Raw genomic sequence first — 20,651 nt, forward strand, 5'->3', positions numbered from 1 at the left:
TCTGGCCGGTCAGGGTCGCGACACTCGGATCAACCAAAGTCCACGACCAATCCAGGCGCTCTAGTTTTCCCTCTCTTTTGTCATGGATGTACTACGTCGACTGTCTACAGAGTCCCTGTATTATTTGTGCTGCAGCGTTCACCACGTACTTGCGTATTTTCGACTCTTCAATTTCTCTGTATTCTTAGGCGCAATCCATCCATCGCGAGTACTAGCAAGGCAAATTACCATTGTACTCATATTATCGCTTCTGAACGTGAATCTGAACTATCCTCTTTACGAACCACGACGGTATCAGCCGATAATATACAACTCAGCGCTTTCCACACCCTTGAGAGTTGATATGGCGTTCCCGACCGAAACGGCTAACCTGACTATGGAGCTTTACAACTCCACTTCATCCAACTTCACCATACTTGGCAATGTCACGAATCGGGCGCTCTATAATCTAACAGAAACTGCGCCCGCAGGAGTGACCACGACATCGTATCTCGTCACTCCGGATGGTGTGGTGGATGTCCTCGACCACGACGATACTGTGGAGTTTAGCGATGGGTTGGAAGATCCAAAGGACAAGTTGCTTCATATTCTTCTTCCACTGTCCGTGTTTACCGCTATAGGACTATTAGGTTTGGCGATATACTTGTACGGCAGCATGAAAAAGTATATGAAGGAAGCCATCAGTAACGTAATCGCAACGCAAGGCCCGGAGAATAATTACCGGGCAAGGAACAATAATCGTGGCAGTGTTCAGTATGCTGACTCGTCTGAATCTGCCGTGCAAAAGCCGCCAGCGGCACATATAAAGAACAATACTAATCCTTTATCTGATCGCGGCTTACTGAAAGATGTCGAAAAAGATGGATTCAACAGTAGCAATTGCAGTTATGAAGAGGTGGGCCATCCGCACGTGCAGCAATATTCAAATACGTTGGCGAGAGCTTGGCGTTGGGCTTCAACGAAGGCACGAGAGGTTTACAATCGAGAACATAATTCTGAGTAACTGGCAGCTTTCTCGGGCACTACATACCTAAATTTTCTTGAACTCTGCTTTGCGTATTATAGCTGTATTAGGTTTTTGTAATATTTTGCTTCAACTACTAGTATAATAACTGCGCAGTTTACCAATAAGTATTTATTGTCATTATGAATCGTTCTTTCTGCATATGCGGGTAGATGAAACTTCATTGAACAAGGAAATAACTAGACTGGGATCGTGAACTCCATACCGTTACAGGACTTTGGATTTCCTATTCAGCGTCCGCGTTTTGAAAACTCGTCGCTCGTCAGTTTTGCCAACCGGCAAGGCGGGATTTCGTGCTTGTATCATACTTACTTTCGATACGGCCAGACCACGACGTCTAGATACCGAGGGAAGGGCAGGAGAAAGTGTATGGACGGCAATTTCCTCGTAGTGCCAGTTTATTGCAGTTATGATCACTCAACTCTATATTTGTACGCTCAGCCGGACAAGTAACTGGTCGGTACGTTGCGGCTCGCTATCTCGCTTAACATCTGGCAATGAAAAATTGTGTTTTTTCTAATAATAAAAGTAACAAAATATTTATAGCAAGGTCTAAGCGGTTGCTATCAAAACAATATGCCAGTCTGACGGCGCAAACTATGTCTACGGGAAGGGGAAGGCACCCAGTCGGTGCTATCAGTCATCCCAAGGTCCCGATGCCCTTCGCCGAATTCGCGCAATCAGAGTTATCAGATCCTGCAACCTAAATAAAACCTTAATCGCAAGTACCCAATTATCGAGATCCGCAACCGCAAGTGTTGTTCATCTGTCTTACAGGTACAATTTAGGGTGTTGGGAAACAACTCATACCATTCCCTCGTCTACCGCCTTCTGGTTATTTTAGAAGGAATTCAAGCTATTGACGAAGGAATGTCTACCGGGGCCCCGGTCCTTTGTCGGGGCATGTGACTTATCGACGCAGACACTGAGACTCTAGACCTTCTCACTTGTTGCTTGGAGATCTGATAATATTTCGACGTGCCGGAGCCGACACCCTCTCATTCAGCATATCTAGGCAAAGCCTGTTTTCCTGGCACTCGTCGAAACGGTTCGGCTTCCACTTAAGTTCATTAAATAAGGTAATGGGCCTAAGAAATACTGTAGGAAGTACTAGCTCCTGTAGAGAATGGTAACAATTGACAATTTACGCCGAGCAATACTCTCGCACGAACGAGACGTGTCAAGAATTGCTTGCAAGCTACGAGCCAACTGCCGCCGATATCGGCGAAGATTACAGCGCGGTGAAAGGAGTGGGGCCGGGGGGAAAACTGTTCGAGGAGCAAATAGATGTGATGGCAAGCTTAGGCCAGGACTCCCTAGCGTCCAGATCGCACTAAATTTGATTGTGGCGTCTTGACGACGTAAGTCGCGATCAACGCCCAACTCTGGTCTAGACTGCAGCCCGATGATCGAGATTAGATCGAGGCCCCGTACCGTGGCCCGATAATTCTGATCCCTATGTACTCCAGCACACCTGCGGAGTCACTCGGTCATGCTACTTTCTGGTCAAGTAGTCGTCTGACGTATTTTTGGGCAGCGATTACTAAATGTCTTGCGCAAATTGCCGAAGGCACGACTCCCATTAAATCCAATTAATGCTACATATATGCCATATATGTCCTAAAATATTCCGTCTGCGCTCCATTTTTCCCGCGCCTGGTGACTTGTGTCGAGCTCTGGAGGGTTCAGTCATTCGTGTGGTCTATTTAACATGCATCTTCTCGCCTTTAACTATCGCCCAACCACACACAAATTTGGCCCGCCTTCTTTGTCTATACATTTGCGCGACCTTCGCGGTCTTGGGTTTCCCCTTTGTAATCGCAGTCGTCATTAGCGTTCGTATAGCTTTTCGCAAGGAGCCAGCTCTTGTGCTGTTCATTTCGTTAAATGTACGACTGACAGAATGGCTCCAAATCATGGTACGTCTTCGTTTATCTTAGATGTCGCATTGTCCACTACGTCGTGCATATTACCTGATCCTAATAACGCATTAGCTGCCGTACAATCAGCTGGTCCTGTTCTAGAGCATCATAGCTCGACGCCGCTTGCTATTGCCCCGCGACAAAACACCGAAAGTCCAGAGGACACAGCCGTTATTACCTGCATTAGGCCCTCTAAGGAATGGGTTCTTCCGCCTCGGCCGAAGGTATGAGTTCTGCATTCTATCTCGGAGTAGTCCTCTGTGGGCTTCAATGATCTTGGATGCGTTAACTTGCTAACACTGCGGCTTAGCCCGGAAGAAAACCTTCTACGGATACACCGCCCACAAAGAGAAAAGCCCAAAATAGAGCTGCACAAAGAGCTTTTCGCGAGAGACGTGCCGCACGTGTCGTTGAACTGGAAGACCGATTACTAGAGCTAGAGTCAGAGAAGGAAGAGAAGGAGAGTCGTTTAACGTCCACGCTTATGCGAATTTCTGCCGAGAATCAAGAACTGAAGTCTGTTACCGACGAACTGAAGGAGCAGATTGAGCTTTTCAAGCAATTCCAAGCACAGCAGGCGGCCATGGCAGCTGTTGGGAGAGGTATCCAGATGCCTATGGCCATGGCCGTGGCTCAACTGCAGCCAGCTCACCATCTGGTTTCTCCTGCCCCATCGCCGGGCAGTAATGATCAGACCTACAGTAGTGATATACTAGATCGGGCACTGAATGAGCGCCTGCCGGTACGTGGTAGATCAACAGCAACTCCAGCTTCGACGATGACTCCGACAACTGGAACACAATACCAGTACGCATCTCCGTCCGCCGGCACGGTTCCTATTCGGCGACCGCTCAAGAAGCAACGACAGGAGTCCACTTCTTCCTCTCAGAGCACCGTCTCGTCTCCTCACACTGTCACCTCAGATTTTCCACCATCTTATACACACCGCCCATCTTTCCATGTAGTCACTCATCCGTCGCCGTTACATGCCCACGAGCCAGAGAAAGATTCTGGACATTCTGACACGTGTGGTCTTTGTCATAGCGATGGAAACTGCCTGTGCAGCGATATCGGTATTAAGCCTTCGACAGACGTATTCCCTGAGCGTGCACCATCTTCGGTTCTTCCAGAAACTGCTGAGACTAATAGCAAGCGCCTAAAGGGAGAGCGGGAGGAAGATCTGGAGATGGATTTTACGCATGCGTTCCAGACCGCCGAGATTAAGCGGAACAGGAGAGGGTATCTTCAGCAGCAACATGAACATCAAAATCAACTACGACGAGAGGAATATGACTTTAATGATTCGACTGACTTCACGTCTGCGTTCTCGTCAGATCGGTCTGACATGAAAACAAATGTTCGTGTGGCCGATCCGTGTGGTTTCTGCTCGTCGGACACACCATGTGTTTGTGCTGAGGCTGCTGCTGCTGAAGCCAGTAATCCTCTGATTGACTCCCAAATCATGGAGGCGGATGGTATGAGCACCACTCTACCTCCGCTTCGTAACGACCGTCGTTTCAGCCAGAATAAGTTGCACACTCTGCATCCTGAACCAATAAGCGACGTCACGGTGACTGCGAGTGCTGCTCCAGCTTCCAACTTCGCACCTGGAACTTGCGAGGCGTGCCAGCGCGATCCCATGCAGACTCTTTTCTGCACGTCGCTGGCATCCAAGCAGCAAAACGCCGGTGAGAGCAGCGGCTGCGGCAACTGCAATCAGCCAGGTGGTTGCTGTGGTGGAAGTAGCAGCTCCGCTAATAGAGACACTGCATTCATTCCGTGCTCGGCGGCTTATCGGACTCTCTCAAGGCATAAGGGTTTCAAGGCCGTTGAACTGCCATCATTGGTTGGCAAGCTGAGTACAAAAGGCGGTCAGGTCGAGGTCGCTAGTGTTGCTAGTATTCTAAGGGAGCTGGATAGAAGGTTATATAACTGATGCAAGTATTTGTACCAAGTCATATTAGTTAAGAATGGTCGTAATGGATGTTTCTCAGGTTGTCGAGGACCTGCATAGTATTGATGGACTTGTACAGGATATCTATGTGTTATTTTGATGGTTTACAGCATGCTTGTGACTTATTATATATACTGCATGTGCCTGGTTCATGTTTTGATTATGGAGTAGTAGGTTATTTGTATTGTATATGGCAATCAGCGTTGTGTCATCCCTAATAATGCGATATCATGAAATTGCCGTGTAATAGCTCCGTTGGGCTCTCGGCGCTTGGGAGAAGCACTACCATGTCACGACGACTACTATTATGCGCTTGTCGGGTAGCACCAGATTATGCTGGCCTCCGATCTGTATTGTGATACATTGTTTATCAAGAGCTATATGTACACGAGATCTTAGCCTTCGCCGCACTATCTGACAGCTCTTCTGTGCCTGTCTTCATTGACTATCCCTGCTAGGCAACTTAATAACTCGATTCTCGCTTCTCTATCTTGTTGGCATTTCAATTCCTCAATGAGCTCCTTTCGTATTTTATCAATTCGAGAATCTTGACCGACGACGAATGGATGGTCTTTTGGCAGATTTTTAAGCCTGTGCCTCACAGAGTGGTATTGCGCTGTCAGTGATTTTAGTCTTGAGGCGGGCCTAATCAATTGTTAGAACTAGCATGGAGTAGAGCAAATGTTGAGTACGTACGTGGGATATGTATCTTCAAGCTCGGTAGAATCAGTAGCAGATGATGAATTAATGTGCAAACCTATCTCGAGCGCTTGTAATCCCAGCGCGTAGGAGATCAGGGATCGTCCAAGATTCTTTATTCAAGGTTAGCTTGCAATCACGTATTATTTTCACAGAACGGTGCAGTATACCTGTTCTTCTCGTAGCGTTCGTTTCTTTTGCAATAAGTCGTCCATTTCTTCTATGACGCTTTGTAATCTCGATGAAATTCCCTGGCGCAAAAGTTAAGTCTCAAGGTGCGCTCAAAAAGCATGCGTTACGGCCTCGCTCACCTCAATTTCCCTTCGGAAACCAATAACCACAAGTTTCATATCGTCAACTTTCGCCGACCCGCCACTAACGGACTTTCCCAAACCGACGAAATCGGCATAGTCGCGGTTGATCAGTTCGACCAATTCCTTCTGCAACACGCTTGACCAATTTGTCAACTGCCGGTGCAGGTCCTCTAATCTTTGGTACCGATGCTGCGACACCAGAAATGAGTCTGGATCAAAATCTACTGGTGCGGAGAACGAAGAGCGTTGGATAGGCTTCGGATATGGGAGACCGTTCGCATCGAAGTCCGCTTCATCGCTATCGAAGAGCATGTTGTCGTCTATTGTGCTATATTCCGGTGTCATTCCCGGCGGTAAGGGCCGGATGGCGCTGTTGCCATTTGCCGAGATTGCAGTGTGACGGGAGAAGTAGCTGTGTACTTCGCGTTGTGCCATAATGCTCCGATGCTTATAGATGCTGATACCTTGTTGCTGCTGAAAATCGGTATTATGAAGGCGAGCTTGTGAGCATAAATCCGTAGGTCATAGCGACGTTTACCTAATTCGGGCGGGCCAATAATAGATGCAATCAATTGTCAACGCGACTCGGAATGCGACCGGCGACTGGCAGATGGATAATCAATTTCGGATGGACTTGCCTGATGTGAAGTGCTTGTCGTCGACATGACACGTGAGCCGCACGAAGTTGTACGTGGGATTTCCCAGTTCGCATCATCTTTATTGGTCATACTTTCGCCGCAGAATTTCGCTGTAGCAGAATGACTTTTCGTGAAATTGTCTCGAAATTGGAAGATAAAACCGAGAATGATCATTACACGCTAGAATTACCTGAAGGAGTCCAGAGTGATATATTTAAATAGCCTAACTATATTATCTCGCCAACACCAGAATATAATCCGTGAATGCAAATGAAACGTAACATATTCTCTATATACCAAAGTTCTAACAACTACTAACCTATCGCAATCTCGAATCGACGGCAGCCCACTTCTTCCGAACGTCGTCATCGTCTGTCAAAATCCGAAGCATCTTGTCAACCCCTGCATCGTCTACAGGTGGCCTGTTGAGCAAAATATGAAAATGGTCTATCTCCTTAATGCTCTGTAATGCTGCCCAATTCTTAAACCAAAGAATATCGTCGCTTTTCATACCCAATGCATCGCGAAAGTTAGTATCCACGAAGGCCTGGATTTTATGTCTCCCCTCCGGCATTAAGTCCGCGGTTAGAGAACCCGACTGTGCTTTGGGAATGAGATTCTTTGTCCAGACAACCAAATGCACGATACCGTTTTCAAATCCGTATGGGAAGTCGTTGATCAAAATTCTATAGTCATCTGGATCATGGTGTTACTCTAAGCCTATAAAAAATAATGTACGTCCAAAGTCATAACCAATCTATGATACAATCACATTCAACACGAAAGAAAGGAAGCACTCGATGCACATCACATACCTCTGACCTCAAATAACTTCGTGCTAATAGGTTTTGCGAGCGCCCTATCAGGACCCCACTTCAAACGCTCAACCAACACGAAATTCGCGACACTCCCATAGTCCTTGACAATTTCCACCTTCCAAATAAGATACTTCCGCAAATCAGAAGGCGTACGGCATAATAATTCCAACTTATTGTCTCCTGCTCGTATTGCCATCAGCATGTCTGACGACAGAACTAGTCGACACCACTAACCTATTATCTCCTTTAAATACTCCCACGAAAAACGTTTGAAATTCTCTGACAGTGTTAAATTCTGTGCATCTCTGCCAACAAGAAGTTCCTTCGGTATAGCCGATATGTCAGGCACACTTTCCGCTGTCGATTTCAGGTCGGTAACAGCTGGCGCCGTTACGCCTTCCAGCATTTCTTCTATTCTGTTGTGCTCTATGGCTACCTGCATACTGTTCTTCATTACTGGCACGCTTATAATCCTCTAATAATGCAAACCCAGAGCAAATGATTGTAGCAGTCTGCCAGCGAGTAGACAATGCGCGAACAGCTTGATCGATACCGCAGGTTACATGGGCTGATAGCAAGCGCCCTAACCCAAAGACATGCTTAGAGCGCGTCTTTGACTACGCTGTGATGGATCTCCATCACACCCTCTACTAGTGCGCTTCATTCAGCCATGAGTGTTGCAGAGAACGACCACGCGATTGAAGAAGTTTTAGGTAAACTAGTCCTCTAGGCTGACTGTTAGAGTTGATGCTTGCGCTAGAAATCGTGCTGACACTAAGAGCAGACTATCAGCACGAATCAAGGTAGCTTCATACCGCCAACTCACAAAACTAAATACTGAGGTAGCCACAATGTAGGGAGAAAGTATTGGGCAAAATCGACACACTTATCTCCGACCTGTTGTCTGGAATCGTTGATACAGGTGTTGCAACCGTAAAATTGTCAAATCGCCGAGCAGAATCAACCTGGTAAGTCGGGACAACTTGTATATGATGTAAAGTAGATTTAGTTGATGACGCAGGTTTGACGACAAGTCTCTTATTGTCTCGGCTCGCGACGCTGCAGATACGAAGCAAAACGTTGTAACATTTCCAGGCACGAATATTCTGAATTCGTGGAGATTTGGTTGGAACCAGTTTTAGTTCCTCCATTGCCATTGTACTGACTATGCATTTAGCGGTTCTAATGCGGACACTCGATATTATATCGGAGTCGCTTACGAGTGGTAAAATAGTAACTAAACGCGACATATATTACCGGGAGACGTGGCTTTTCAAGAATCAAGCTATTGTAGACAGGATTGTGGACGATATCGGGAGAACGCTCAACGTCCCTCGTGCTGCACTTGGGATTGTACGACAGCTGATAGGTTGCTTCTGTTGCCAGTGGCTAATTATATCAATATTTAGGTCTCGGCACAGAAAGGGTTGGCGTGTGGAACATTTTGCATGCATAAGAAAGATGGCACTCTCATGGCTGTCGACGGAGAAGTACTCTGAGTGAAGGTTCTCAGCGAGCCAGACTATATTGACGGCTAGACAGATACAGCTGATACCGCCATTTGAAGAATTGAAGTCGATCGATGTGATGGACATCGACTTCGTGCTCGTGATCGAAAAAGAGGTTACTAGTTTATCCAATTTATGGCGGAGCTCTGAAAACTAGACACTGACGTCTTCCGGATCTATAGGCTGTATTCCGGAGTCTTTGTTCTGCTAAGTTTTATAACAGACCAGACATCGGACGAAGCATTCTTGTTACTGTATCTCAAATTTTCGAGTCGACAATTGCTATCATGTATTAACCATTGGACATTAGGGAAAAGGTTATCCGGACTTAGCTGCTCGTCAGTTCATCTCGCACATTGCCGCATCTTATCCGGGGAAGCCGTTATTTGGTGCCTTTGATTCCGATCCTTATGGTGTCGATATCATGTGTACCTACAAATTCGGAAGCCGCGCCATGGCACATGAGAATTCTCATCTGACAGCTATCCAGATGGAGTGGGTCGGAGTAAATGTGCTTGAATATGAAGACGGTTGGACGAAGTTATCTGTCGCCGATCGCAAGAAGGCACTAAAGATGCTGAGTCTACCGTGGATGGAGACCGACGCAGCTAACGCAATGAGGTATGCATCCCTGTCGCAGGCACTATGGACCCTATTGACGGTCCATATAGACTCGAGCTGCAGCGAATGTTATTCCTAGGTCGGAAAGCTGAGATGAATGTTGTGGGGACAGACGCAGATGGAGTTATTGCATATCTTGCCCAAGTGATCAAGACACGTCTGGACGCGCTGACAGTTCACTGATTGCTCACAATTTGCTGTCGTACATATACATTTCTATATACAAATATTTCCACGATGTTACGCCCGTAATATGCAATATTAAACAACACTAAAGTTTGACCCTTTTTGACATTCCCAGGTCGCCTGATTCATGATCTGACTGATCCATCCTCAATTTCTGCTGGCTCTCGTTGGAGCTATTATGAGCGTCTGCTGCCTGCTGCCGTGCAACCGTAGTCCCTCTTGTATCCGCAGGTTTAGTGCGCTTCCGAACAAGCCCTCCTCCGATCACGTTAATCTGTTGGGAAGGTTCCTTCAGATGATTTTTACCTTCTAGGCCAGCTTTCGAGGACTTTTGCGTTCCCTGAATCACATACTCGGACGATTTTGGAAGCGCCTCAATAAACTTTGCAGTGGCATTCCTCGCCAACGTCTCTGTCGAGTAATCCGATGTAACAATGGCATCATGAATCTTGGAGTATACTTTGTTCTCAACAACAGGACATGCGAAAGTCGACGTGTCGTTCGCGTTCTTGTCCACCAGTCCTTCGATACCGATAATCGCAGCAACAAATCCCAACAGAAACTCTTGACGCACTTGTAACTCTGCAAAGAACTGATTCACTGTTGTGATCCCATCACGTCCCTCAGCGACCAGAAAGTCCAAGAACCTCGACTTGGGATCATCTGGAAAGCTCGGGATATGTCGTACTGCTGGCTGATTGTCACGATCCCCATCAGCGCAAAAGATATGGCCTTCCTTCCATAATAATTTCTTCGTCTCAGGATCAGGCAATAGAAAGCTTTTAATCTCGCCTGGCTCTGCACCTGGAACACACAATCTTGCGCTCTTCAATTCTGAAAATACTGACAATAAAGGAGAAGTGACCCTGATCCACCATTTTACGAGACCACGATCCGACAGCACATGCTTCTGTTTATTCCTGCCGGATTCAGGAAATATATATTGCGGCTGCGCGCGTGCAAACAGACATAACCGAATCGGAATGTTGGGACGCGCCAACGTCTGAATGAATATCGTCAAAATCTGCGTGACAATGGCTCCAATATTCAGCCTAACATCTTCTCGACCAGAATTGAAATATCCCGAAGAATCTGCTTTCGAGACGAAGATGGTTGTTAAAGACTCGTTTTCCGTTTCGCCTTGGTCTGTCGATGGTGAACTTCTGTACACCAAAAGCTCCAGGGCTAAAACATGTAACCCGTCATACGTCAGCGTAAGAAAATGTGTGGACAATTGCGTTGATATCGACCGTTTCCCTTTTCCTTTCTCAGACTTCTGAGGTTCCTGCGTCAATGCATGCTTCTGCGGTTTGGTCGCGATATGGTGTATAACGAAGGGGCTATCGAGGCAGGGAAGATAAATAGCAAGCCCATCACTCCAGAAATTAGCACCGTTTATTATCTTCATAGCCTGCCACTATTACTCGGCTGGTCTCCGATGTAGAATCCCGTTGTAAAGCACTTCAAATTCTGCACATGACAGCGTTATATATGTACAAGTTTAAAGCTAGTTATAAGGCTCTGCGAAAGCCTGGTCTCGAGCACGTTGATTCGGTATACGAATTCCCAAATAAATTGCAAAATAAAAAAAAAAGAATAAAGATTCCAATGCGTCAGCCCGGAGTCGAACCGGGGGCTCGTCGATGGCAACGACGAATTTTACCGCTAAACCACTAACGCCTCAATACATAAAACGCAATAATAATTATGCTACATGCAACAAAAGGAAAAATCCCTAACCCCACTCTCTTTCTCTCCTCCCTTCGTTTTCTTTTTTTTTGTCTGTTTTATCCCGTTTCGGTTTCCTTTCGTTCCTCGCCAGTACTTTTGCATGTACTGGCTTGTAAAAAACACTGGCTTTCAAACAAAAAAAAATATTAATCGGGGTTAGGGTTGGCCAATCCAACTTTTTATGAGGGAATTTCATCGTCCCTTTCAATTGTCTTATATGCGGGCAAATGACTGAAACCAAAACAAAAGGAAAAGAAAGCCCGACCTCTCATATAACTAACGTGTAATGACATTATTGACATAAACACAGATTTGCTCTGCATTTAATGCCTGAGTAAGGCCGGGATATTGTGGGTCAGATGTATGTGCATAAGCGGGATACCGTAGGAGATATATGCAATATTTTGAATTTGCTCTATAGCAATAGAAAGCTGCAGCGTTTGCTGATATCATTGACATTGGATTTTTCCAATCATTGTTCTTAACGGACTATAGCAATGGCCGACTCGACAGTCATTGTTCCTAGTCTAGCTATTCGTCCGGAGAGATCTGATCCTCCGGATCTTTCCAAATCACCAAAGGGCCAGCGAGAGTCTCCAGGACTCGGTGGTCCCCCATCTCCAACTCCGCCTCGACGTCGGCGATCTGACAACTATGCAACTTCACCTTCTCGTACTCATCGTGGCAGACTAGATTCACCAGTAGAAGAGAACAGGCCTCTTCCTGCTCGTAGCCCGAACTCGTCGCGGGCTGACAGTCGTTCTCCGCCGCCTGAACGAGGTCGGCGACTCGATCGCAACAGGTCCCGCTCGGTATCATATTCTCGATCCCGTTCAGGGTCGTACTCGAGGTCTCCGCAATATTCTAGGTCACGCCCAAAGTCGTATTCACGTTCAATATCGCGTTCGCCGTCACCTCCGTCAAAGCGCCGCCGTCGTGCTACCTACATAGATGAATCGCCATCGCCACCACCTATTGAAAGGAAGTGTCGGCCCCTACCTGATGTTGATTACCAGAGAGCGCTGGAGCGGGAACGTCAGGCTGCGGAGCGTGAGGAGAAGGAGGTTAAGCCCTTTGATCCGAAGGCGGAGTACCAACGTTTATTAGACCTACGATCAGGTGGTACTTACGTTCCGCCTGCTAGATTGCGAGCACTGCAGAGCCAAATCATCGAAGGCAATCCGAAGGAACATCAACGACTAGCGTGGGACAATCTTAAAAAGGGCATCAACGGTTTGATAAACAAAGTCAACAAGGCGAATATCCGCGAGATTGTACAAGACATCTTTAGGCAAAACTTGATCCGTGGCCGAGGTCTGTTTGTCCGTAGTGTTATGAGAGCCCAGGCCGCGAGTTTACCGTTTACTCCAGTCTACGCCGCAGTAGCCGCCATCGTGAACACAAAACTACCTCAACTAGGAGAATTGTTGGTCACACGACTTATCATTCAGTTCAGGAAAGCATATCGCAGAAATGACAAGCCCGTGTGTATCAGTAGCACGATGTTCCTGGCACACCTATGCAATTATCAAATTGCGCATGAAATTGTTATTCTTCAGATCCTGCATTTGTTACTCGAGCGTCCCACAGACGATTCAGTCGAAATTGCGGTCGGTTTCATGCGTGAAGTCGGCATGTTTCTTGCGAAAGCCAGTGCTCCAGCTAATAATGGCGTTTTCGAGAGGTTCAGAGCAATTCTGCACGAGGGTCAGCTAGAACCTCGTACGCAGTACATGATAGAGTCACTGTTTTTAGTTCGGAAGAATGAATATAGGGATAACCCAGATATCGCTGACGAACTAGATCTCGTTGAAGAGGATGATCAGATAACGCATATGATTGGGCTGGATGACGAACTTAACGGCGAAGATATTTTGAATGTTTTCAAGTTTGATCCGGACTATGAAGGAAGTGAGGCGAAATACAAGGAAATTAGAGACGAAATCTTAGGGGCAGAGGACAGTGAGGAAAATTCTGATGAATCTGAGGTTAGCTCGGAAGACGAAGATGAGGAGCATCCAAGCGAACAGAAGAAGATGGAAATCCAGGATATGACGAACCGAAATCTTGTTAATCTTCGTCGGACAATCTATCTCACGATTCGATCAAGCATGGACTATGAAGAATGTTGTCATAAGCTGATGCGAATCAACCTAGCCCAGGGACAGGAGGTAGGACCCGATAGTAATGTCTAATATGGTGTCGGCTAACTAGTTTAGGTGGAGCTAGTCAATATGATTATTGAATGTTGCTCCCAGGAGAAGATATATTCGAAATTCTATGGCTTGATCGGGGAGCGATTTTGTAAAATCAATCGCTTGTGGAAGGCTACTTTCTCAGAAGCGTTCAAAACCTATTACGACACTATTCACAGATACGAAACCAACAAGATTCGAAATATCGCTAAATTTTTTGCACATATCTTGGCATCGGACGGTTTAGGATGGGAAGTTCTTGATTGTATTCATTTGAACGAAGACGAAACAACGGCTTCATCTCGTATCTTCCTTAAAATTTTGTTTCAGGATATGGCTGAGGAGCTAGGCATGAAGACGATGGTTGGGAGATTTAATGATCCCGATCGGGATAAGCAGGCTGCATTCAGAGGGATTTTGCCAAGAGACAATCCTAGTGATACGCGGTTTGCGATCAACTTCTTCACAGTCATTGGCTTGGGTGCCGTTACGGAGGATTTACGGGACTATCTTCAAAGGGCTATGGAAAAAGCTAAAGAAAAGTTATAAAGCGATTCATTTGTATAGTACAATGTGAGAAAACACGCAGTAATATATTGTCAGTTATACTGCCGATGGAGGGTACATTCAAATATTACTAGCGGAAATGCCAACGGGTATTATTGCTATGTTACAATGCCATTCCAAATCCAAATCCATGCAATGCCAAAACAAATATGCGCGTGAAGCCAGACTTAACTTGATGCTTTAAAAGCAGGGGGGCTCTCGGGACCGGATTCCGCGGCGGATTGGGGTGCAGAGTCAGAGGAGACACCACCCTTCGCGTGTCGAAAGAGCTTCATGCCCACCCACGATACCACACACCATATCCACGCAACAACGCATAGTAACATTATCATCGACGGGTAATACTCTTCAATCGGAAAGTCAGATTCTTCATCAATAGTTCCGACCGGCTCAAGGACACTTATCGAGTTATGTGACATATCTTCCAATGCTGGCGCCTGCACTAGTTAGAATTGCGCCGCCAACCATCCAGCTCGACTTACCCAGACCCATTTCCAAACTCCAAACATGCTACCTACACCTAGCACAAAAATAATCCACGTGCTGAATAACACCACCCATCCGCATTGAACCGTATAAGAATAATCTGTATCGTCCGTCCCATCGTCCCAATCGCTGTTCTTTAAGATCATTACGTCACCTTGGCCAACGAGCAACCCATCGTCACCTTCAAAATATTCATCCTCGTCATCTATGTAAATTTCCTCATCATATGAGTTACCATTTTCATTACTGTCCTCGTTTGCCAATTGCTGTATCAGCCTCTGTTGCACAAGTACCGAATCTGATGCACACGATGCTGAGTCGGTCGACGAGCTTTCACTGCCTGATGTCCCACGCGGTGCTCTGTAAGTAAAATATTCAATCTCATCATATGCAGTCTCCACAGTTAAATGCTCAGTCCCATTGGTGCCACTACTGCTGTTACTGCTTGTAGTGCTGGAGGTTGGTACGTCGAAGTCGAAGACATTCTTGTCATCGTGGTCGTGGTCGGACACAACAATGCTGACGTCTACCGGTTGCATTTTATGTCTGTCTTAAATATCAACCGCCGACAATGACAGTCCTAGGGTTTTCTTTCCTCTATTCTCCCGGTTGGTGAGTCAGTCATTTGAGAGATCTGAACACAATTTGGTGAAAGTACAACTTCATCTGCCCTAACCCAATACCTGAGATCAGGTAGCATAAACATTAGTACTCATATCGCTCATTCACTCGTTTTGCTATATTATACTTCTATGATTTATAAGCCGTAAAACACACCGGCAGGTGGTCCCGCTTTGTGACAAGGGATCATACAATACTATTGTTTATCGTAATTGTCGCCTGGAACATCTGGCAGCAAGCGGTGGTGAAATAACTGCGTGGCCTAGGGGTTAACGGCAGGCAGGCCGGAACGGAATAAATCAATATGCAGTCCCTCAACTTCAAAATCTCCACATAATTACTAGCAGAGCCGACCCATACTGATCGTCATAGGCCATAAACGATGCTCGGAACTATTAGCTTATTTTATTAATATAGAAGACCTTATACTGCGTCAGAGTGGCATTTGCGTCGTGCGACGAATAAAATCTGAGTATCAATTAACGGCGATGTGTACAAGATCGAGGAATAGTGTACTGCCTCTCAACGTGCAAAAGGCGCTTGACAGGTAAGATATAGAGAATATGTTTATTTAGGCAAGCTTTCTAACTGAAGTTCAGTGTTACACGTCAGCTTTGGCTCCTGGCATCACTGGGATTAAGACAAGATGAGCGGTTTATGCCACCTTTGTCCGGCGAACGATATATTGCAGCTCTCCAGATTGTCATCAACAACTTGCATTCGCTTGTTGGTGATGCAAAGCTACAAATCGATGAGATTTTACCGCCATCAACTACAGAAGGCTCACAGCCGAAGCGCTTTCGAGCTTTCGTACAGTCAATATTGGGCACAATCGCTGATGGCATTGATATGGACAAACTTGAGAAGATTGTTGGAGATAACATGACAAATATAATGCCCAATATGGTTGTATTGCCATTTACCCACACAAATAATACGCTTAGAGAGGATGGTACTGAGGACAATATTCTCAGTTCGTTTGGTTTGAGTGATTTCGGTGCGGAGCTAGATGAAATCCTCGGCCTCACCAATTCGACGAGTTTGGGTAATACTCCACCACACAACGAAGCCTTAGATTTATGTGAAACAGAAGTTACTGCATCAGCCGATACTAACGAAGTGCTCGCTTTGGGTTCAGATAATCAGCGTTCGTCCTGTCCGCCGCACGAATCAAATTTAACACCGCTTAGCCAGCAACGAGTGGATCATATAGAGCAAGCCGGTAATCAACAATTCCGATTCAGAACCTATTTATGTCACTCCAACCGACAATCAGGAACTGAGAACTTCAGTGACTCGGCTGCAGAAGCAATCGCAACAGGAATGCCGCCCTTTTTTGGGTCCACATCCGAATCTGCAAGCCCTGGATCAGAACCTACCAGCAGTTTGCGACTGGAGATCGGAAGCCAGGTGTCATACATTGCTAGGTTTACTGAAGAGGATATGAACAGCATAATCAATCCTAGTGAACCGCCTGAGAGAACTCATCATCCTACACCGACGCCTGCGTCGGAGGACCTTGAGTCACTTCTGTCTCCTGTTTTTGTGGCAACTGAGAGAAATGCGAGACGGCTGGTGCCTCGGCGTCGACGTGTGGTATCTCGCGCAGATCAAACTTACAATTACAAAATGCGTCAAGGAGCAGCATTTACGTGGATCGGAAAGGTCTATGGGCAAGGTATGGCTGGTCGGTCGGACGATCTCGGGCGTGTAACAGTAATTACGAAATATACCAAATATTTCGTGTTGAACACTCTCAGCAGTAGTCAATTTGCCTTGGCCAATAAAGTTTTCGAGAATATGTTGCAACTTATAATTCTTGAGAAAATGAAGGTAGAAAAGGGTGTTGAGTATCTTGTCAAGAAGGGAGACCTGACCGTGCCGAATACCTTCACCACATATTTGCTGAACATTCAGAAAGTTGCGAGAAAGTTAGCATCCATTTTGCAAATCGAGATGGTTGATCCATATCAGCTAGATCCTTTCATTTTGACTAGCGATTTCGGGGAAGCCCATGGCCGTTACAGTGACGACGGGACTTCTATGGGTATGCTAATGGAATGCACAGTTTCGCGCACAACGAACGATAAAATTCTGTTTTCAAGAAGGTCACCATACATTCACTTTGAGACTTGTGAGGGATATTCAGGTCAGATGTTTCATTTATGCCCTCGTGTTTTTGAGCCCTTCTTTATCCCCGATCAGGTCTCGTGGAAGCTAGTCCCTGATTTACCATGGCTGGTTTATGACGAGAGACAGATGCAATTCCTTGGTATCGCCCCAAACTTTCAGCAGAAGACCGTATTGCAGACGACTCTGATTGCCACTTATATGTGGCATGGAGTTTTCAGGGAGGTACAACAACCTATCGAGCTAGAGATTGATCTTGGACAGGATGCTGATTTTGGACAATTGCCTGGACTGCTTAGCGTACATCACAATATTGTCAATATTGATGATGCTAATAGAGAAACTCAAAGACAAGTCATCGCCAAGCAAGGGGAGACACAAATTTCACGCGAGCCGTCAGATCTACATGTCACTGAAGTACATCAAGTCGATCAGTCAACGGAGGCTATCAGGTGCCAGATAAATACTGTTGTCGCAGAAATAGTGCCTAGCTATGAAGAGACTATGTCATTGTCAACCCAGCCTATCAGGGAATTTATATCCAACAATGACCAAAGCACAGCCAGGGCAATCCCCAACAGTGACATGCGATCGGCTTCTCAGGTAGCCGGAATGGGTATTGATGGCAACAATTCTACTGTCAGAACACCCACGGCTGACGATGCAATCTCATCAGATGTCACTCATATTCCGCAGAATACCAATCATCCTCCGCAGCCTATACTGTCTCTAAATACTTCAGATATATATGATGTAAGTATTGTGCCTATGGTGGCTTTCGAAGATAAAGATGACATTGCCTCTCTTGATAGTTTGAGTGGTACAAAGTAGGATAATGGGAAGCTCTGTCTTATTTCTTGGATTATTGTCAACGACGGTTTAGCTCGTGCAGGTGTTTAGTTTGTCAATGATTGACTTGATTCTCTGATTAAGGCTCCAAGCTCTCTGTATAACCTTGTGAATGTAATAGAACTGACTGTATATCCCAAGTTTGCGACCTAGGTGAGATTCCCCAAAATTGTTCTGCCATATTTTCAATGCTTTGATGCAAACTTGTCACTACAATAACTTTGAAGATGTCGTTATTTACAGGCAATGCCCAGTACTGACATGAGAAATTAAATATCATAGAAACAGATATCACCCCACAGAAAGATGCTCCGATTCTCCCAGCCGAAACTATGACCCACATAATGCAAAGAAAATAATTACAGATATCAAAGTTGCAATCAAATAAACTAGGACCCTATGGTTTCCGTAAGTAACCTCCTGCAATTCATCTAGATTGTAAAGTCATATGCCGACCATCATTACTGGACATGGTCGATCTCAAACCTCGTTAGAGACGACCGCAGATCGTAATGTTGTATAGCATCAAATGTGGCGTCTATCATGCTACGGCATGATGTATGCATCCCGAGAATTTTACTGAAGTCGTGCAAGAGTCTATTTAACCTTTTTAATATCCTGCTCTTTACCCTGAAAAGCTGTATCAACATCCGAGATATTCTTTCCTCTCTTAGGATCGTAATGCCATGACTGAAAAACAATCTGTAGAGATATTGCGTTAGACTAATGATACCTCTGTCGCAACCACAGACTTACCAAGTAGTCAAGCGAGAGCGAGCAAAACGTGCCGCACAGCCAGCTTGAATTCACCAGCAAGTAATGGAAGCTATTGTCTAAGGCCAAGATGGATATTATGAACATCAAATTTCCACCAGAAGCGAAGAGGAAGTAAATTAATGACGTTCTCTCGCATGATTTCTGCTTGTAGTTGAGAATGATCTGTGGTATCCGCGATATCACTAAAAAAATCCATAATTGGTACGATATAATAATAATTGTCACTATAAAACCTACCATATATCCCAGCGCCAAACCAGCCACATAGCTGACCGTACATGTGAACCGGAATGTGTGGATTGTAATATTTCATTGGCGAATCGTACAGATGACCGTTAGTCGCGCAGTACAAGCCGATCAGTGATGATAGCACGATTAGGAAAATAATCCCGAATTTGAAAAATGCTAGAGGCATCAAAGTGTTAAATTACCAATTCAGCAAAACGTTGTGTTCAATAAAATTATACCTGACTTCCAAACCCGCCTGGGCGGGATAACTAGGCTCTGAAAATACTCTAGGGGTTCGCTGTCGGCGTTAGCCAGATCGTCTTCATCTTGGTCCTCCTCTCCAGACAAGTCCTGATCATCATTGTGAATATCCGAATCTGGACGCCGTTCAGGAAAACTCGCTGAATACAATGAGAATATCCTCCGAATACTCCGACGTCTATAGTACGCTGCTTGGAAGATCAAGACAAGGTCCGCCAGCGTGTTGTAAACTGCGAGAATTGTCTAGAAAGGACATTGGCTTCTGATTGTACTAAATGATCGGCATGCAGAAATATACATACCATGGTTGGTAAAGTCTCTTGTAGGATGCAGCCCATGATATTGGCGACATCACCAAGAAACCAGAGCCATAAAAACGAAACCGACAAGTTGTCTGCATTTTGCCGACGAAACTGTTCAACCCGTGAGAAACCTAGCCCATAGACAAAATCATTTATGTCATTGCGGATCTTACAATGTCGTATAATTGCGGTGAGAATACCATCGCCCAGCAGGCAATCGAGATCGAACTTGAACGTAGTCAGTCAAACAACCGCCAAACGTTACCGAGAAGAGAACATACCCAGAGAGCACACTTAGTGCCTCTTTGCTAATGACTAGCGGAGCATGGGAGTCTAACATGCTTGTCACTGTCGTTAGTACGCCGAAGATTGATCAATAGGCCAGAGTATGAGATATGCCCTTCGTTCTGTCCCACCAACTCTCAGCTGACCAACAATACAGACGGAGTCTGGTTTAAGCAATACACCATATATCTCTGAACTTGTACAGGATGAGGCGACGATCCCTACGTGTTAAGGAATGGGGCCGGGAGAGTTTACGCTCAGGATGGAAAGTGGTCGCAAGATGCATGACGCCTGAAATGTGATCACAGTTACCTGCAACTGCAAATTTGTGAGCCACATTAAAGGTGAGTGCAAGCAGAAATACATCTGTTCTCTATTGCTACGTCGCAATTGCGCATCTCGAACTGCACAAGCGAGTTCAATTAGTTTAAGAAAGCACATAAACCTAAAATCACGCCCACGGAAGCTACTTCTAACATTAGAAAGCATAGCTAAATCACAGAAATTCCCAACTTTTTAAGCCTAGTGGTCCCAT

General features: G+C 45.7%; 10 protein-coding genes and 1 non-coding gene across 11 annotated transcripts; 5 read left to right on the forward strand and 6 right to left on the reverse strand.

Moving 5' to 3' along the window:
• The first annotated feature begins 33 nt into the window (after nt 1–33).
• Nucleotides 34–1,144, forward strand: POJ06DRAFT_243241 (uncharacterized protein). Its single transcript, XM_056186334.1, has one exon. The coding sequence runs from the start codon at nt 83–85 to the stop codon at nt 1,001–1,003; it is 921 nt and encodes a 306-aa protein (XP_056047412.1). The 5' UTR covers nt 34–82; the 3' UTR covers nt 1,004–1,144.
• A 1,783-nt stretch (nt 1,145–2,927) lies between these two features.
• Nucleotides 2,928–4,882, forward strand: POJ06DRAFT_264796 (uncharacterized protein; the record flags this gene model as incomplete). The annotated part of the gene is made up of 2 exons (XM_056189025.1): nt 2,928–3,170; nt 3,257–4,882. 2 exons carry the CDS (start codon nt 2,928–2,930, stop codon nt 4,880–4,882), a joined length of 1,869 nt encoding a protein of 622 aa, XP_056047413.1.
• A 214-nt stretch (nt 4,883–5,096) lies between these two features.
• POJ06DRAFT_10015 (oligomeric golgi complex component, COG2-domain-containing protein) lies at nt 5,097–6,524 on the reverse strand. Its single transcript, XM_056183900.1, has 4 exons — nt 5,911–6,524; nt 5,770–5,850; nt 5,597–5,712; nt 5,097–5,545 (listed from the first exon to the last, which is right to left on the reverse strand). Exons 1-4 carry the CDS (start codon nt 6,346–6,348, stop codon nt 5,311–5,313), a joined length of 870 nt encoding a protein of 289 aa, XP_056047414.1. The 5' UTR covers nt 6,349–6,524; the 3' UTR covers nt 5,097–5,310.
• Nucleotides 6,525–6,553: 29 nt separating this feature from the next.
• Nucleotides 6,554–7,939, reverse strand: POJ06DRAFT_243245 (uncharacterized protein). The gene is made up of 3 exons (XM_056186335.1): nt 7,604–7,939; nt 7,367–7,549; nt 6,554–7,247 (listed from the first exon to the last, which is right to left on the reverse strand). The coding sequence occupies exons 1-3, from the start codon at nt 7,821–7,823 to the stop codon at nt 6,871–6,873; spliced, it is 780 nt and encodes a 259-aa protein (XP_056047415.1). The 5' UTR covers nt 7,824–7,939; the 3' UTR covers nt 6,554–6,870.
• A 100-nt stretch (nt 7,940–8,039) lies between these two features.
• Nucleotides 8,040–9,681, forward strand: POJ06DRAFT_264799 (Spo11/DNA topoisomerase VI subunit A; the record flags this gene model as incomplete). The annotated part of the gene is made up of 10 exons (XM_056189026.1): nt 8,040–8,082; nt 8,112–8,172; nt 8,227–8,337; nt 8,391–8,494; nt 8,547–8,722; nt 8,779–8,859; nt 8,912–8,992; nt 9,060–9,131; nt 9,188–9,498; nt 9,549–9,681. 10 exons carry the CDS (start codon nt 8,040–8,042, stop codon nt 9,679–9,681), a joined length of 1,173 nt encoding a protein of 390 aa, XP_056047416.1.
• Nucleotides 9,674–11,245, reverse strand: POJ06DRAFT_10034 (histone acetylation protein-domain-containing protein). Its single transcript, XM_056183904.1, has one exon. It carries the CDS (start codon nt 11,090–11,092, stop codon nt 9,770–9,772), a length of 1,323 nt encoding a protein of 440 aa, XP_056047417.1. The 5' UTR covers nt 11,093–11,245; the 3' UTR covers nt 9,674–9,769.
• Nucleotides 11,246–11,293: 48 nt separating this feature from the next.
• On the reverse strand, nt 11,294–11,364 carry POJ06DRAFT_t7. The gene has a single exon. It is a non-coding gene; the product is annotated as a tRNA-Gly (tRNA).
• A 497-nt stretch (nt 11,365–11,861) lies between these two features.
• Nucleotides 11,862–14,200, forward strand: POJ06DRAFT_243258 (armadillo-type protein). The gene is made up of 2 exons (XM_056186336.1): nt 11,862–13,586; nt 13,635–14,200. Exons 1-2 carry the CDS (start codon nt 11,913–11,915, stop codon nt 14,157–14,159), a joined length of 2,199 nt encoding a protein of 732 aa, XP_056047418.1. The 5' UTR covers nt 11,862–11,912; the 3' UTR covers nt 14,160–14,200.
• A 144-nt stretch (nt 14,201–14,344) lies between these two features.
• On the reverse strand, nt 14,345–15,202 carry POJ06DRAFT_234949 (uncharacterized protein; the record flags this gene model as incomplete). Its single annotated transcript, XM_056185806.1, has 2 exons — nt 14,345–14,614; nt 14,660–15,202. 2 exons carry the CDS (start codon nt 15,200–15,202, stop codon nt 14,345–14,347), a joined length of 813 nt encoding a protein of 270 aa, XP_056047419.1.
• Nucleotides 15,203–15,411: 209 nt separating this feature from the next.
• POJ06DRAFT_10199 (uncharacterized protein) lies at nt 15,412–18,294 on the forward strand. Its single transcript, XM_056183923.1, has 2 exons — nt 15,412–15,831; nt 15,884–18,294. The coding sequence occupies exons 1-2, from the start codon at nt 15,773–15,775 to the stop codon at nt 18,243–18,245; spliced, it is 2,421 nt and encodes an 806-aa protein (XP_056047420.1). The 5' UTR covers nt 15,412–15,772; the 3' UTR covers nt 18,246–18,294.
• Nucleotides 18,295–18,860: 566 nt separating this feature from the next.
• POJ06DRAFT_264804 (PQ loop repeat-domain-containing protein) lies at nt 18,861–20,171 on the reverse strand (the record flags this gene model as incomplete). The annotated part of the gene is made up of 7 exons (XM_056189027.1): nt 18,861–18,965; nt 19,020–19,222; nt 19,278–19,445; nt 19,508–19,772; nt 19,832–19,942; nt 20,005–20,059; nt 20,113–20,171. The coding sequence occupies 7 exons, from the start codon at nt 20,169–20,171 to the stop codon at nt 18,861–18,863; spliced, it is 966 nt and encodes a 321-aa protein (XP_056047421.1).
• Between the last annotated feature and the right edge of the window lie 480 nt (nt 20,172–20,651).

The sequence above is a fragment of the Lipomyces tetrasporus genome, assembly GCF_029532465.1.
Source record: "Lipomyces tetrasporus strain NRRL Y-64009 chromosome Unknown POJ06scaffold_1, whole genome shotgun sequence".
Lineage (NCBI taxonomy): Eukaryota > Fungi > Ascomycota > Lipomycetes > Lipomycetales > Lipomycetaceae > Lipomyces > Lipomyces tetrasporus.